Genomic DNA, 17557 nt, shown 5'->3' with positions numbered 1-17557 from the left:
TGAAAACTATCACGAGAACAGCATGGGGGAAATCTGCCCCCATGATCCAGTCACCTGCCACCAGGCCCCTCCTTCAACACATGGAGAATACACTTTGACATTAGATTTGGGTGGGGACACAAAGCCAAACCATGTCATTGCCACATGATAGGTACACAGTAAATGTTTGAGGAATTTACTTATTCATTTATTTAGCAAGCATTTACTGGGTACCTACTACATACCAAGCACTACTCTTACACACTAGGAATATAGATATGAAAAAAACAAAGCCCCTTTGCTCATGAAACTGATATTCTAATGGGAAAGATAAATAATACCTAAGTTAGAATATATGGCATATCACATGGAGCAATACAGAAAAATGAAGGGTAAAGGTTATGAGGCACATCAATCAATGAACATATGAATAATGAGGTTATGATACTGAGCTTAGTCAATGAATTCCCACTATGCCAGCTTTGGACATGAGAGTCTGCCTTCTTTAAAACCTTGGGGGTGGTTGGATGAACGAGAGGGGTGTGGCTAAGCTGGAAACGCAGAAAACTGAGCTGAGAGCTGAGTAGAAAATCGCAAGACTAAAATTAATACCAAAAAGGCACCAATCTAAAGGAAGAAAAAGCAAGTATCAAAGCTCACATTATACTTATACATAGTAGAGACTCAATAGATGTTTGTTGATTAAAAATTGAGATCCAGAACCAAGATTCCAAGAATTAGGAATATGAGACCAAAAGAAAATGGGGAGCAAATAAGGTTAAGCTACTTATTATCCTATCAACACTCTCAGTTTCTCACTGTTTTTGTGCAGATCAGAGAAGCACACTGATTTCTTTACTCACCTGTCTTTATCTTTTAAATGTTCAAGGATATCAAAACCGTAAGAACTAAAAAAGAATTGCATTTATAAGAAATAAACCTGTTTCATCCCTAAACAGTCATTGGCTAAAGCTTCTTTTGTTGAATTAAATCCGTTTTGTTAAGGGCTTTGTACGCAAACCTATATCCTTAAGAGATTAAAGATGCAATTTAGACACACATTTTAGAAGCTGAATGCACGAATCATTATTTTAGTACATATTGTCCATTAATCTGCTGTTCAATTGGGAACCCATTTGGAATGTGGCTGCTTGCTAATTAGCAGGATTCTAGTGCTGAGCTGCTTCCTGACTAAATGTCCTTTAGAATCAATAAAACATCAGGAGGGATTATGGTGATGTGGGATTAGCCCCATCTAACCAAATAAAATGAGTTGTGTTTCCTCCTTAAACTGTCATGTTGTAAGAGTTGACGAGAGGAGCAATTTCACAAACCCTGTTACAAAGTTGTTGTTGTTGTTGTTGTAACATTGAGATTTGTTTTTTTGCCATTTGCCTACCAATTAGCAGAGACATTAGTGAATGACTGCCAGGATAAGGCGATTTTGAGAAAGACTTGATTACGATTTCAAATCTCTACTCTGAATCACCCTTATGTAAAATGAGTTCAGGTTGTGTTGGATGGAAATTATTATCCGTGTTCTTGGCCAGAAACATGTAAATCAGAATTAGCATTTAACGTTTCTGTGTGACTTTGCAATAAATGGTAATTAAGGAGGGCAGAGAGAGAACAGGAGGCAAACTAATACTCTAAAATTGTATTGGCAAAATTAAATGCTTCAAACCAGTTTAAAACACATGCACACAAGCCAAATTGTGTTGGGGGAAGGGATAAATAATAAAGCTGCTATGGAAGCTTCATGAATAGAGGGGAGCAACTGACACAGCCACAAGCAGGACTTATCATACACATCTGGCCCATTATTGAGAGTGCAATTAAGTTGAAAAAGACTGGTTTTGCTAATCCCAGGAACAACCAGAGGATTTTAGAAGATGAAGGAAACATGAGGTGTCTGATTCAGCAATTACTTATAAAGGGAATAGGAAAAGTGTTAGGTAGCAAGCTATTAGAGATATGGTATAGATCTGCCCATTGGCTGTGCCTTAGAAATCAGACCTGCTGCCTTTTCTCTTCCAGAAAATAATAATAAGTGCTTTATAAATATTAACTCTTTTAATTATTACAACTTTTCCATGAAGTAGGTATATTATTTTTCAAGTGAGGAAACTGAGCCACAGAGGCACAGAGAGGCTAAAACCAATACACAAGTAATAAATGAATTCATCAATAAGGCTAAGTCAAATGTAGGCTCTCTACCTTCAGTCTCGTCTCTTGGTCACTACACTACACTGAGTCTCCTACAAGTCCTATGAAACTCAGTTTATAAGATAATGGCTAGGCACAGAGGCTTTAGCCAAACTGCCTAAGTTCCAGAGCTGGCTTCACCCTTGGGCTTGATGCTAAAGAGAATTCTAGATTTCAGTTTAGTATCTCTTGCCCCCTCCTCCAGGACCCAGGAGGAATGTAAGGTATGAATACCAAAGAGGGAAACATTTAAGCTCCAGGGGCAGGTATTATCCAAAGAAGCCCAGAGCTTGGAAGCAACCTTTCCTTACCAGATCACATGGCTTAAACAACAGAGATTTATTTTCTCAGAGTTGTGGAGGCTAGAAGTCCAAGATCAAGGTGTCAATAGGTTTAGTTTCTTCGAAGGCCTCTCTCCTTGGCTTGGCTAACTCTCAAAAGTTAGGCTTCTTTGACTCTTCCTTCTGTTAGGGCTGTTAAAGGCTGAATTGTATCCCTCCAAAGTTCACATATTGAAGTGTTAATCCCTAGTACTTCAGAATATGGCTATATTTGGAGGGCCTTTTAAAGAAGTGATAGGCTGGTTATGGTGGCTTATGCCTGTAATCCCAACACTTTGGGAGGCGGAGGTGAGCAGATCACTTGAGGTCAGGAGTTCAACACCAGCCTGGCCAACGTGGGAAAACCCTGCCTCTACTAAAAATACAAAAATTAGCTGGCATGGTGGCACATGCCTGCAATCCCAGCTACTCTCGAGGCTGAGGCATGAGAATTGCTTGAACCTAGGAAGGAGAGTTTGTAGTGAGCTGAGATCGTACCACTGCACTCCAGCCTGGGTGACAAAGTGAGACTCTGTCCCCCAAAAACTAAATATAAAGAAGTGATAACTGAGTTAAAATGAGACTGTTAGTTTGGGTTCTAATCCAATCTGAAGGGTGTCCTTATAGGAAGTGGACATTTGGAGACACAAAGAGACACCAGGGATGTACGTGCACAGAGGAAAGACCATGCACAGAGAACACAGCAAGAAAGTGGCCATCTGCAAGCCAAAGAGAGAGGCCTTGGAAGAAACTAAATCTACTGACACCTTGATCTTGGACTTCCAGCCTCCAGAACTGTGAGAAAATAAATTTCTGTTGTTTAAGCCATGTGATCTGTGGTATTTTGTTATGGCAGCCTGTCTGAGACCATTTGGACTGCCATAACAGAATACTATTGACTTGGTGGTTTATAAAAAACATAAATTTATTTCTCAGATTTCTGGAGGTCAGGAAGTCCAAGATCAAGACACAAGCAGATTTAGTGTTTGGTGAGGGTCCACTTCCTTAGAGACAGATGTTTTTTTCACTGTGACCTCCTATGGTGAAAGCAGAAAAAGGTCTCTCTTAGGCCTCCTTTATAAGAATACTAATCCCATGTATGAGGGCTCTGCCCTCCATGGCCTAATCACTTTCCTAAGACCATAGCTCCTAATACCATGAGAGTGAGGATTTCAGTACATGAATGTGGGGGAGATATAAACATTTAGACCATAACACAACCCCAGCAAACTAATATAGTCCCTAAAGGCTAAAGGCCTCTTCAGTAATCCTCCTGTCTGACTCCTCCTTCTGGCATATTTTGTTTCCCTTGACTGAAGTAGAAGATTACAGGATTCTGAAGGCAATTCTTCAAATCATGGGACTTAATTTCTGATCCTGGCAGTCTGAACAGAGCTGACTCTTTATCAATATTCTATACTATGTCTCAGCTGAGCTTGGTGGGATTTGTAGGAGCTAACCAGGTAAGGGACAGGGAAGAGTATTTCAGAGATAAGGAGCTGTTTGTGCTGAGACAAAAGCCAAGCAAAAATAAGTTTGGTGAACTACATACTGTTCATTATGGCTGGAACATACATTTCAGAAGGCAAAAAGGTAATGGGCTTAGGAGGTAAACACCGGCAAACCTTTTGACTTAAGCCTTCATAACCCTCACAGAACAGCATGCCAGCTGAAACTACCTTCATCAGTGTTACAAGGATGTTCCAGTAAAATAGCCTACATTTTGTGTGTTTAGTGCATTTAGGTTTGTTTGGTTTTCTAATGTATGAGGCTTTTTGTATAAAATAACATCTGCCTAACAACCCCTAACTAAAATTTCTATGAAGAAGGAAAGAGACAAACAATACAGGAGTAGCAAAAACTGACTAATAGGGACTCTAGTGTCAGAAGGTACCAAAAAATTCTTCACTAACTATAATAAATGGAATGTGGGAAAATAAATGAGTTGCACGCCCCAAGCTGTGCCCTATCCACCTATAAGAAGTGCAGAAAACAGAAAATACTTTATCCCTTCACCACAATCTTCCCCTTGATTTGGGGACCTAAGTTTTGACCAACAAGAAAATTACACAAGTGCTGTTTTCTTGTGCAGCCTGAGCACTATGGTTCCCACGTCTCCTTTCCCTCCTTCCCCTGCCCAAGGATACACACATGTACACTTAATCACACACAACTCTTCTGTGCCTATTTGGAGAGCTCAACTATCAAGAATGACAGCAGAAAGTTGAAGTAAGCGAGGTGGGAAAGGGAAAATATGACTATGATGCTTGCATCTGATGAAGGTAATATCTGATAATAAAGTTGTAGAGGTTAGTACAGAGAGGAAGATCACTGTCTGTTGTATATGATGAGGAGCATTAGCTTATGGCATACTATACCAATATGGGGTATGCGATATACAACAAATGTAGCGAGAAGATCCTATCTCTGCCCTATCAGGGTGTACCAGGTGTATGCCTGAGAGGCACCAGGAGTGGATGAAAGTTGTCATCTGCCCTTGACTTCCGGTCTAGTGAGCAGTGAGCAAGGCCAAAGGAAATCAATGTAACTCATCTGCTGGGTTTTACTGAACATGAATAGATACTCATTTGAAGCATAATACCTAATTTTTAAAAAACACATACACTACAAAACGTGGAAAGGGAGCCACAATTCTGCAGGCTCCAAATCTCAACAGACCTTTTAAATTGATCTACTCTAAGAAAAATTTAGAAAACCATTGATTTTTTTGTAGAGTATAAGAAGCCATGTCCTCTACTGAAATGAATTGGAAAGTAATCAACATAATGAGATTAAAAGGACATAAAAATGAAACTTAAAAAGCACAAAACATGAACAGAGGAAACTAGAAAGAATTTTGGTAAATATGGATGGTTTCAAGAAAACTAAAATTTCCATAGCAGAATTAAGAGGTAACCAGGAATCAATATATAATGTCAAATTTAAGAGGCTTTTACAAAATCTAGAGGAAAATAGCAAAGAAGAAAATGAGGATAGTAGATATAAAAGAAGAAGAATAGAGATTCAACCTCAGAAATAGAGATTTCTTTGGTATTATTAAAAAGAAAACTAGAAAGAATGGAAAAAGAAATAAAAATGGAAGTCCCAACTGAAGAAACTTTGCAGAGCTGGTACAGCTGTAGAGATTGAAGGGACTCAGTGTGACATAAGCTCAATTAAGAAAAAATGTATGCACATCATTCCAACAAAACTTTTATATTATAAAGACAAAGGCAATTATTCAGGGATCCAGGCCAAAAACCCAATAAAACTAAACCAAAGCAAACAAAGAAAAAATTAATTATAAATGACCAAAAATCAGACTGACACCAGACTTCTGCAATAATAAATGTCAAGAGACACTACAGCCGTGTCCATGGAACTGCAGAGATCACAGAAATATAACTGAAGTCAAGTTACATTATGTTCAGATAGATTTGGAGTCAGGGCATAAATCCTGGCTGTCCCATTGATCCATGTGCCCTTGGGCAAGTCACTTACCTGCCCCATAAGATGGTTGTCTCGATTAAATGAGATAATGCACAAAAAGTACTCAGAATATTCACTCCATGCCATTTTAACTTGAAAAACTCAGTTAAAGTGGGATTCGAAATCAGGTCTGCCTGAATCTAGAATCAGGCTCACAGAACTTGTCCTCCAGTCCTGACCTGTCTGGCTTGACACTGGAGTTTTGGTACCTACTTTTGTTATTAGAATTATAGTGCCTGTTATGGCAACTAGAACCCACTCCCAATTTAAGTTGTGAACAGCACTTTGAAGGCCTTGGGGTAATGCAAAGAATGTGGGAGAAAAGAAATATTTTGTCAGAAGGATCTTAAAAATTGTGTTGGTCATGTAAGTCCTATACCATTCAAATCAGGCAATATCCAAATTCAATCATTAAAAAATTTTCCCTCAACCTGCTTCCCCCGCTGTCAGCATATAATCAGGAACGAGCAGGAAATTTTCTGGTGTCATTTTATGCAAAGGCCTTATCTCATATCATACCTGATATCTAAGAGAACACTACCTGATAACTCCTAACATCTCTGAAAAAATAAATGTTGTGTAATGTGTAAATATTAATGGATCTAGGTTCTTACTGTTGTTGCTGTTTTATGGTTTGTTTTTTTTTAATCAAAGGGTCAGAAGGTGCTGCAGCCATAAACCTGGACTTAAAATAGGCTGGAAAGAAATTGCAAGAAGTGTAGAAGACAGGAGATGCCTCTACTGTAGTTTATTTGCAGATCTGTGCTAATATCAGATCTTTATATAACGATTAATATTCCTTAAGAGTGCTTGCTACTTCTTGTTCAACTTTCTCTTATCTGCCTAGACCTGCAGCATCTGATATAGTCATCAGCTTATCTGACTGGCAGTCCTGCATATCCATCACTTATCTGTCTATTCATGTGCCCAAAGTGGCATGAAACTCTGGAGGCCACATGTTCAAAGCCCAATATCAGACTTATTCTGACCAAATAATTTCTCTAAACATTATGTCATATATAGGAAAGGCTTCATGAAGTCTAAGAAAAATAAACTAGTTACCTATTTAACTCATCATTTTATTTAAAGAAAATAAAGTCATATGACATTAGAACTTTTCTTTAAAAACCAAGCCTATATATTTCCCAACTTGCTGTTCATTTTTACTTGACTTCTTCTAATGGACAAGACGGAGAAAGATAAAGATACTTAGTTGATATTTGGTTGCTAGCAACAGAAACTGTCTTTTGCTAACACAAGCAAAAAGAAATATTTTCAAAGGTTACGAATTAACACAAAATCGGAGAAAAATAAAACTTCAGGAAGGACTAGAACCAAACATTAAGGCAGAGATAGAGTCAGAGACAGTGGGAGAGAGAGAAGAAGCAAGGGAGGGAAGAAGAGAGGAAGGGATAAATAGATTGAGATCACAACGTTGGCTAGGGCAGGGTATGGGACTTTGACCATACCATGGTCCCATCTACACAGTATCCAAAAGGAAACCAGTAGCTGTCACCCCAGAGAAGAGTATATTTATATATAAATGGAGAATGGATGCTGGGCAAGCAAATATAAGTAGTTTTCAATGTCAAAGCTTTGCTAAAGTACTTTTTAAGCTTTAAATTATCTGGTTGTCACTTGCAGACATATTACTCAATGTGATTTCCATTTGGGAATTCACTGACTATTGTGTTCTTGCACTCAGCACCCCATATTTATCCCCTTCTATGTTTTTTTTCTGTGTTGTAATGCTTTCCATACTTGTGAAGGCTAAAAAGAACTTTTCTGAAACCCTCTTGACACAAAGTTTTAGACCTGTTTTAAGATCTATCAGTGAGATGCAATTTCATAAAATTTGAAAGTCAGAAGCAGTGGGGAGAGGTCAGTGGCACGGAGACTGTTTGTTTGTTTGTCTATCTGTTTATATCTACAGCAGTAACAACCCCAGAAACTGGCAAGTGTTTGTTTTTCCAGTGGCCAGAAAGCAGTTTGTACTGCCTGATGACAACTTCATAGCTAGGGGCAACTGAGACATCAGCCAGATTTTCCTGGTGTTCCCTAATCTCTGGACCACATCTGCTAAGGTCTGACCCTAAACTTAGCAGCGCACTCCAGCTTCTGTTCTAATGGCTTTGCAGTAATTTCCTATATCAAAGCCCTTTTTAATAGACATATATAAAGTAGTTTCTGTTTCCTGCATTGGACCCTAAATGATAGAAGTATCAAAAAGCTTATTCAGTATCACTACCAATATAAACAGAGCTTCACTGGACATTCTTCCAGGGCAATCATATTGATCACCAATTTTTGTTTCCTTTTCTTGCACAGATGGCAGAATTTTGTTGCGATGCTGAGCACAGCTTCTTCTGATTTGTTATCTGATTCGCCTACAGGTGAGTTCCATTATTTTTTGCTTCAGAGAGACCTTCCATTTTTCACAGCTATTGTTGACTATGCTGCCTAGTTTGAGTGGTTTGCTTGTTGGGTTTCATCTCATTTCTCTCAGAAATGTAAATAGCTCCCCAGTGAAGGAAAAATGTGAGTGAGAATCATGTTAATGGCTATTCTTTTAGGCCAGTTAGATCATAAAAGGCACAATTCTCCAAGTTTTATTTTATCATGAGACATTCTCTAGTGGTAGCCCTTAAAGATGAATGCAGTACATTTACAGACATTAGTATTATTTATTAGAATTTCAAGTGCACAGTCGCTTAGATCAAAGAAGCTCATAGCTGGGTATTTATTCTACTGGTGTCTCAACAAAAGAAACCTGTGAGAGTATATATATGTTTAGTGTAGCTTTTTTTGGTAAACATTTTTAAAAACAGAATTAACAGAAAGATCCTTTGGGGACTATTTAATTAAATTACAATATAACCAATTGATAAAATGATGCAATTGTAAAATAATATGGCTGGGTTGCTACAGGAAGATTTCCAAGACATATTATTAAGTGAAAATTGTAACGATGCATTGGGGAAAATATTTAGCAATTAGCAAGTTTTAAATATGACAGGTGAAAAAATATGCATTGATATTAATCTGCTGTTGTAGTTTTTCTATTTACTACATCCATCAACCATTTACTGATTGCCCTTTGGATCAAAATACAAAGTACTAAATGTGCGTGTGTGTGTGTGTGTGTGTGTGTGTGTGTGTGTGTGTGTGTATGTCTGGGATTAAATATATCAGTCTATATCCAGGTGGAAAAACCTAAGAAATCTTACTAGATATTTCAAGCAGAGAGAATTTACTAAAGGGAATTGGTTATGTAAATATCCAAAGGTTGAAGGATAAAAAAGAATATGGTGAGTATATTCATTTCCCAGGGCTGCCATACAAAATACCACAATCTTAGTGGCTTAAAACAATAGTAGTTTATTCTCTTACAGTTCTGGAGGCTGGAAATACAAAATCAAGGTGTACGCGTGGCCAGGCTTTCTCTGAACACTCTAGAGAAGAGTTCTTTCTTGCCAGTTTCAGCTTCTAGTAGCCCCAGGCCTCCTTTAGCTTCTTATTGTGTAACTCCAATCTCTGTCTTTGTTTTCACAAGGCCTTCTCCTTTCTGACTTCTGTGTGTCTCTGTATCCAAGTGTTCCTCTTCTTTATCTTATAAAGACACCAGTCATTCTAAGTAGGGCCTGCCCTAATCTAGAATGACTTCATCTTAACTTGACATCTGAAAAGGTCTTGTTTCCAAATAAGCTCAGATTCACAGGTACCAGTGATTACAACTTGAACATATTTTTGAGGACACAATTCAATCCACTACAGGGAGGTAACCCAGACACTAGTAACTGTAGAAAGCAGCTACCACCTTAAGGCTGAGGGAACACAGAAGAAGGGGTACTATTATCAGAATCTCATAGCTAGTGTCACCACACAGATGGTTCTAGGGTCTCCACGGAAATGCCAAGCAGCTGGAGGAAGGATTTCAGAGGGGATTCCATACAGCTGATTCTTGGACTACAACATAGTTTAAGACTCTAAGAAGGTGGCTGCACTTGAATCTCTTACAAAGCATCGTACTTTCAATGAGGAGACCATTGAAGTGATGTCACGTGGCTGTTCACCTGACCTGAGGTTTCACACGTGGGTAGGGCTGAGAATGCTGAAAAACTAAAGCAGTAGCTCTTCTGATGCTAGGTGGATACTTGAGTGACCTCACATGGCTTTCCTCTGTGTGTGTGCATCCCTGGTATCTCTATAGGTCTAAATTTCCTCTTCTTATAAGGACACCAGTCAGATTGGGTTAGAGCCCACCCTAACAGCTTCATTTTTACTTAATCACCTCTCTAAAGGCCCTGTCTCCAAATACAGTCACATTTTGAGATTAGGGGTTCAACATATAAATTTGGGGTAGGGGGCTACACAATTAATACCATAGCATATGGAATAGCAGAAAATATGTAAAAAGATAAATTGAAGTCTCACACAACTAAATAACTACCTTATATTGGAACACTTATTTTATTTCTCTCTGACTCATTTTTCTCATCTCTAAAACGGGCAAAATATAAAAGAAAAATGCAAACCTACCCCATTGATCTTATAGGGTGATTGTGAGTCTGACAAACAAAATAGGCAACACATCACTAATTTTCATAGGCAATGTGTCACTCTCCAGAACCACAGAGTTGGGGTAGTGTTGCTGTTGCATTGCTGTTGTGATAGCTCACTGCTTATCTACTTAGTCGATGTCTTGGTCTCTTCTCATTTCTGTACTGCTGGATCTATGATGATTAAATGCTCTTAAGCACTGAGTGAGCCATTTTTTCTGTCTATTCTTTTGCTGCACAGGTAGATATTATGAAAGTGAAGGAGGGGCATTATACAGAAACTAAAGAAAGATACTCCTTATGGGTGTGTAGAACTGTGAATTTTCTCTTTCCTAGGACCCCTCTGCACTCAAAGATGCTATATGAACCTAATTGAGATGACTCATTTTATATATACTGCTTTTATTAGAAAATTTATATCATTAGGAATCATAAAAATCCTGGGAACTTGTTTTTCAATGTACATATAATTTTCACATAAATACTTTATATCTGTGACTTACACTAAAGACAAGGAGAGACTACTTTCCAGCAAACCAAACCTCCTGGGAAGAACAACTAGAAGATTAGATAACATACAAAATAATATTTGTTCAAAGACTCTTACTTGGAATTCAAATTGAACTACCAGACAGTAGGGGGAAAAAAGCTCTCTGTGAAAGGATGTATGATACAAAAATCTCTTAAGTTTTTCATACAGTAGGTCCAGCTTCAATTAAAAATTGCCATGGATGATGTAAAACAGGACATAGATTTTGAAATAACTGTAATTAATATGCTCAAGAAAATGAATGACAAGATGGGGAATTTTCAGCAAAGAATTTGAATCTATAAAAGGAATCAAATGGAATATCTAGACTTAAATTTATAAAAATTAATATTTAAAAGCTCAATAGATGGGTTTAACAGATTAGACATCAGTGATGAGAGGACTAGTGAATTGTAATATAGTTCAACAGAAAATATCCAGATTGAAGCATGGATGAAAAATTAGGATGTAATACATTTAAAAGTATGTAAGAATCTGGGTACAGTGGCTCACACCCACAGTCCTAATACTTTGGGATGCCGAAGTGGGAGGATCACTTGAGCCCTGGAGTTTGAGACCAGCCTGGGCAACAAGGTAAAACCCTGTCTCTACAAATAATAAAGAAATTAACCAGGCATAGAGGTGCATGCCTGTAGTCCCAGCTACTTGGGAGGCAGAGATGGGAAGATCACTTGTGCCCATGAGGTTGAGGCTGCAGTGAGCTCTGGTTATGCCACTACACTCCAGCTTGTGCAAAAGAGTGAGACCCTGTCAAAAAAAAAAATATGCAAGAGACACATAGGAAATGGTGACAACATCTAACATACATGTAACTTAAGTCAAAGAAAAATAGGAGAAAGAGAATAAAGATGAAGTTGAAGCAATTATGACTGAGAATCTTCCAAAAGTAGTAAAAGACTTTAAGCCACAGATCTAAGAAATATGATGAACTCCCATTAAGACAAATATAAAAAGAACGTAGGCCCTCTAAACATGGTAAGGTCTAATGTCTAAAATAGTATTTCACAAAAATGAAGTATGAGCTCAAATTTGAATCTCTTCACTGTGGAGCCTGTGAATGAGAGAGAGGAAGAAGATCATGCAGAAAGCAAACAGCAGAGTACCAGTATGACTGCTGACAAGGGAAGATTCAAAGGAAATGAGAAGTAGCATAAGAAGCTCATTGACACCCCTCAAACATTTCTTGAATACCTATCTATCATTCAAGAAAACAGAAAAATGGTGAAGGGTTGGCCTCCCTTTTGCTAAGGAAAAAAAATACTCATACTAGTTACTAATTAGAACTACATCTATTGAAGGGACAGAAAAGCAAACGCAATTGGCTTAGACAATATAAAGATTTTGGTTTATTTAGCTGAAAATTCTGGCAACAGCAAGGACTTCAAGAACGGTTTGATCTAGTCATTCAAATATCAAAATCAAGGATTTGCCTTCTTTCTGACTCTCTGATCTGCCTTACCTGCTGTTGGCATCATCTTCAGGCTCTATACAGCAGTCCCTCAACTACTTGGACATTCTGCAATAGCAAAATAGCTATGGTAGCTATGGCCATCACATCCTCACAGCATGCTCTTTGGATAGGTGTTCTCCCAAGAAGGAGAGAACTTTACTACCTAAGAAACTGTAGCATGTATTTCTTCTCATATAGAGGCTCAGATTGAGTTTTATGTCCATCATTGAACCAAGACTGTGATTAGGATACCATGATAGACTTAAACTAATCAGAGATCAAGCTTGGACTTGGAACTGGAGAGTCAATCCAACCAAACCATAGTGCACTGGGATGGGGTAGGAGCAGTTACTACAAAGCAAAACATAGTTGCTATCTTCAGAAGGGGATAATGAAGGAGGGAATCACCAGAGGGGAAAAAAAAGGAATGCTGAAAAGCACACACACACACACACACACACACACACAAACACACACACACAGAAATCAGCTTCAGCCAGATCGTGTGGCCCATGGGGCCTTTTAGCCCTGTGAACACTTCACGCATTTCTCTTCCCTTTTCATTCTGCCTCACCCAGGCTCTGCTCTCAGTTATTGCTTGGTGCACCAATCACTCCTACCTCATGGTCTTTGCCTTTGCTGTAACATTTTCCTCCAATGCTCTTTATCCATATATTTTCACAGCTTGCTCTCTTGTTTCTCCTCTGTTCAGGGTTTTATTTAAATGTCACTTCTTTAAAGAGGTCATTGATGAATTCTCTATCTAAAATGGCAACTACCATTCCTTTCCATCCCCCAGTCATTGGTTTTAGCTGTGGTTTATAGCACTTATCACTACCTGACATTCTTTGACGCATCTCTTTGTTCTCACCACCAGAATGCACACTCTATGAAGGAAAGATAGTGCCCAGCATATAGTAAGCACTTAAATGTTTCTTATATGAATGAATTAGTTCAAGCCACAGATGTAACCCTGCCTCTGTTATCTTAAGGAGGGAACTAAAATGTTCATTGCCTCAGTTTCCTCATCTGTCAAATGGGGATAATTTCTACCTCACAGGTTTAATTCTTTAGATTATGTGGAAATGTCTGTCATTTATAGATATTTGATATATATGAGTTTTCTTCTCACAAAAGCTTCATTCAGTAGGCCCACTGAAGCCAGAAGCTTTTATTAAAGTCAGTTGTTCTCTATCCTGGTTTTACTTTAGAATCACCTAGGGAATTTTTTAAAAAGTACTGAGCTGGGTTCTCACCTCCTGAGATTCTGACTTAATTGGTCTGGTGTTATTCCTGAGCACTGGTAATTTTTAAAGCCGCCCAGGTGGGTCTAACATGCGTCCAGTGCTAAAGGCTACTGACTTCAAGTCATTAGTGAGGGCAGACAGGAGCACTGGCTATGTAACTATCAGAACTCACTGGAAACCCTGTAAAACCTGGGCCTCCAACACCTGGAAATCTCTAGAAGCCAGCTTGGCTTATTTCCTCTGGTACAAATCTTCAACTGGCAGACTAGACAGATGGTTATTATTTATCCTTCTTGCTGTGTTAGAAAGAAAAAAAAATAGCTCTGCCTCAGGTTTTTCAAACAATTTTTACATGTGCAAGCCATTACCTTTTTATATGCTATTAGCTATTAGGAAGGAGAAAGGGAAGCTTAAAGGAGACCAAGTAGACTAGCATGTACTTTTTCCTAATGGAAGTTTTAGAAGTGCAGATAGCAGAGAGGAATGGGGCTAGGACAAAGTTTAGGTTCTAGATCTTATTTTTAAAAGGATAATGTCTGGTACATCATAATTAATGTTAGTTTCTCTTCTCTGGGGAAACTCGATTTGCTTAAGGGTACATAATAATAATATCACAACAACAGATAATAATACCTTGAATTGAGCATCTTCCCTGTATTAGATATTTTACATAGGATTTTTTTAATCTCCACGGTGTTATTGCAAATTTCTGTAATTTCACAAATGAAAGAATTAGGACCCAGAAGCTTGAAGCTGGCAAAGAGAAGAATCAGGGTTAGATGTTAGGTCTGTCTGTTCATCTCCTCCCCTTTCCTCACATACTGCTTCAAGAATCCCTTTAACAGGAGAGCTATATGATTCAGAATATTTTGAACCTTTTGTAATAAACAGAAAGCTTTTCTTTCACATAGTGGTTGAAATAAGCAGTAGCCAATGCTACTAGGTGATGATGGGTTCTCATGACAACTTAAACGTTCAAGAGATCAAATAAGATCTTCCTTGAAGGGGCCGTCCTAACTGGATGCCATCATAGTCTTCATTTAGCCACTATTAAGGTTTGCTCTATATAGCATCTGGGGTAGATATGAGAGAATAAAGAAATACAGAGAAAAATCACTTCTCTCCCAGGATTAGAAAAGAAATTGGAAAAATTGCACTAAATATCTAGTGACTTTATTTGTATTAGGACACATGATCATTCATTTAGTCAACATGCATTCATTGAGTATTTAATTGTAATGAGGGGTGCTGGGGCTTCAAAGAAGATTATGAAACCACATGTCTTCTTCATCAAGAAACTGAGGGAGAACTTTTGTAATGATTCATTAAGTGTGATACTAAAAGTCCATGTAATAAAAGACTTTTAAATTGGTATGTGAATTTATTTATAAAAACATCCTTACCTAGATAACACTATTAGTTAACATTTACTGAACACTTGCTGTGTTTCAGACACTTGCTTTACACTTTCTAGTCCATTTAATCCTTACAATAGCCTATAGGTGTCATTATCCCCTTTGTACAGAAGAGGAAACTGAGGCACAGAGAGGACAACTAACTTGCTCAAGATCATGCAGCTAACAAGGAACAAAGCCAGGAATCAATGCCAAGGCATCTAGCTCCAGAGCTTATACTCTCAACCACTATGGTACACTGTCTCTTTTGTTTAAAATTTATTGATTAAATCATTCTTATTAAAAACAGTGAGACTCAATTTAGAAATAATATGCATTTGTTAATGGCAGATCTGAATTATGCACTGAATAATAAAGCTGAGGCTCCCAGAAACCTGTGCTGTATGGTCATCACACAGACTTGCAAAATAAATAAGTCACCAAGTCAGATGGAAGGTACTGAGTGATCAATGAAGGATACCTACAGTAAGGCTTAGAGGATTTCCACAGGTCTTAATGTTTGTTTGTGTTTTGCCTGCATCCCATGGAAATCTCTTCTATTCATGAAGGCAGCAGCCTGCAGCAAGTAGTGCCTGGAAAACAGAATCCACTGGATTAGGGATGAGGCTGTTCAACCTCTTCCCATCCAGTACCACTGACCATTGAAAGGAGCAAGGAAGGAAGATGAGAAAGGTTGTGCGTGGTCCTTTGGATGCACATCTGTGTAAAAGGAGGGACAGAGGTTCTTAAGAGGCAGGACCACAGGAAGACATCCCTTCAACTCCCTAAGTTATAAAAGCCTTTCTTAGGGCCTTGCTACAGGCTGTTGTCTCTGCTTTTCTAGAACTCTCTGCTCTGTGTGCATCACCACCATCATCTTTGCCTGGATAACTCCTCTTCAGTAGTGATAAGTGCTACAAACACAACTAAAACCAATCCTTCAGGTTGCAAATTTGTGTCACTTCCTCCAAAACCCCCACCACTGTCACCCCTGCCCCAAATAAGTTTAAACACTTTCCTATTTTCTCATATTTTTCTTTAGTTTTATTTATAGTAACTTGTGACTAAGTAATAATTTAGAGTCATTGTTTAACATCTACTTCCAAATCTAAGGTCCACCAAGGTGGGAACCAGGTTTTTCTCATTCATCAGAGTGTTCCCATTACTTAACACAGTGCCAACCACAGAGCAAAGCCTGCATTTTTTGTTGTTGTTGTTGACTGGTGTATATGTATGTATTAAACGAAGAGACAAAGCTAAACCCTTCCATTTTTTTTTTTTCATTCTTGTTCAGGGAAGAATGAAAAGAAAGCCCCAGCCCCTCCAATGGAGCCTGAAGTCCCTGAGATGTCTCAAAGCAAAACTGAACATATGGTATGCACCTGGGGCATATAGAGTTTGGGGGAAGGTTTTCGTGGATACTTGGCCTTTTCTCTGATGCTGGATGGGGCTCTCTCCTGTGGGTTTTGATTTTCTCCCAAACCCTTGATGTCAGACTATCTTTGCCTTCAAGATTCTCCTTGGGCAAAGAAGGAGGCAAAAGAACTCGAGTGTGGGTTAGTTTCTGTCCTTGCTGGTTTGCAGAGACATATTGCCATCACTTGGTGATGGGCTTGCCACCTGCCCCAAGAAATTAGACTTGTAGCACAGCACACGTCTGGGTGTCCTTCCAAATCTTGTGACCGATTCACAAACTGCCATGAAAATAAAGAGTGGTTATGAGATCTATTTTAACATCTTAATTTCAACTTCCAGAAACTAAGGGTGACCTTTTCCCCAGACATCACATTTTAAAATGTAATAGCCTCTCTGATTAAAAAGAAGAAAGAAAAAAAAAATCTGGCAAGCAGTTAAAACCCATTTTAATATTCCCAGCATTTAGCCAGAAGAAGTTGTAGACAGAATTGAAAAACAGCCTGAGTTTTTCTGTTGTTGTTTTTTAAATGCCCGGATTAGAACATAATTCATCTTAAAATGACGGGAGGCCTCCTCATGCACTTCACACGTTGAAATATTTTAGAAAATAGTACCCATTTTGGCAAGCCTCTTGCCATGCAAGAAACAACAGCAAATGCTTTTCTCCTTGAGTGTTAAGTCTGTTGTGAATAAGATTATAAAAAATATACTTTGCTCTTTTATTTTGCCTCTTGTTTAAGGAATTTATTGCATCTCTGTGATAATTGATTCTTCTCACATTCCTGCACAAACAGAATTGATTGTCCCACTTTTTAGAAAGGGAAATTAAAGCAGGGGTCTGGTAAAGCAGTAAAGCAAGTTGCTTATTGTCCCTGAGAAAATCATTCATTCATTCACTTATTCATTCATTAAACATGTCTTGACGACCTACTGTGTGCCAGTCACTAG

At 38.4% G+C, this 17557-nt stretch overlaps 1 protein-coding gene across 1 annotated transcript in view; it reads left to right on the top strand.

Annotated features, from left to right (window-relative positions):
- LOC105534930 (chromosome unknown open reading frame, human C1orf87) overlaps positions 1-17557 on the top strand; it is a 93592-nt gene that overhangs the window by 66138 nt on the left and 9897 nt on the right. The window contains exons 8-9 of the mRNA XM_011973871.1: positions 8322-8386; positions 16488-16567. Coding sequence (XP_011829261.1) covers positions 8322-8386; positions 16488-16567 — 145 coding nt within the window. The remainder of the gene's footprint in view (positions 1-8321; positions 8387-16487; positions 16568-17557) is intronic.

This window comes from Mandrillus leucophaeus, unplaced genomic scaffold (assembly GCF_000951045.1).
Source record: "Mandrillus leucophaeus isolate KB7577 unplaced genomic scaffold, Mleu.le_1.0 Scaffold14, whole genome shotgun sequence".
In the NCBI taxonomy this organism is placed as follows: Eukaryota; Metazoa; Chordata; class Mammalia; order Primates; family Cercopithecidae; genus Mandrillus; species Mandrillus leucophaeus.
The sequence above is the reverse complement of the archived record's forward strand: the minus strand, read 5'-3'. Positions and strand labels throughout refer to the sequence as shown.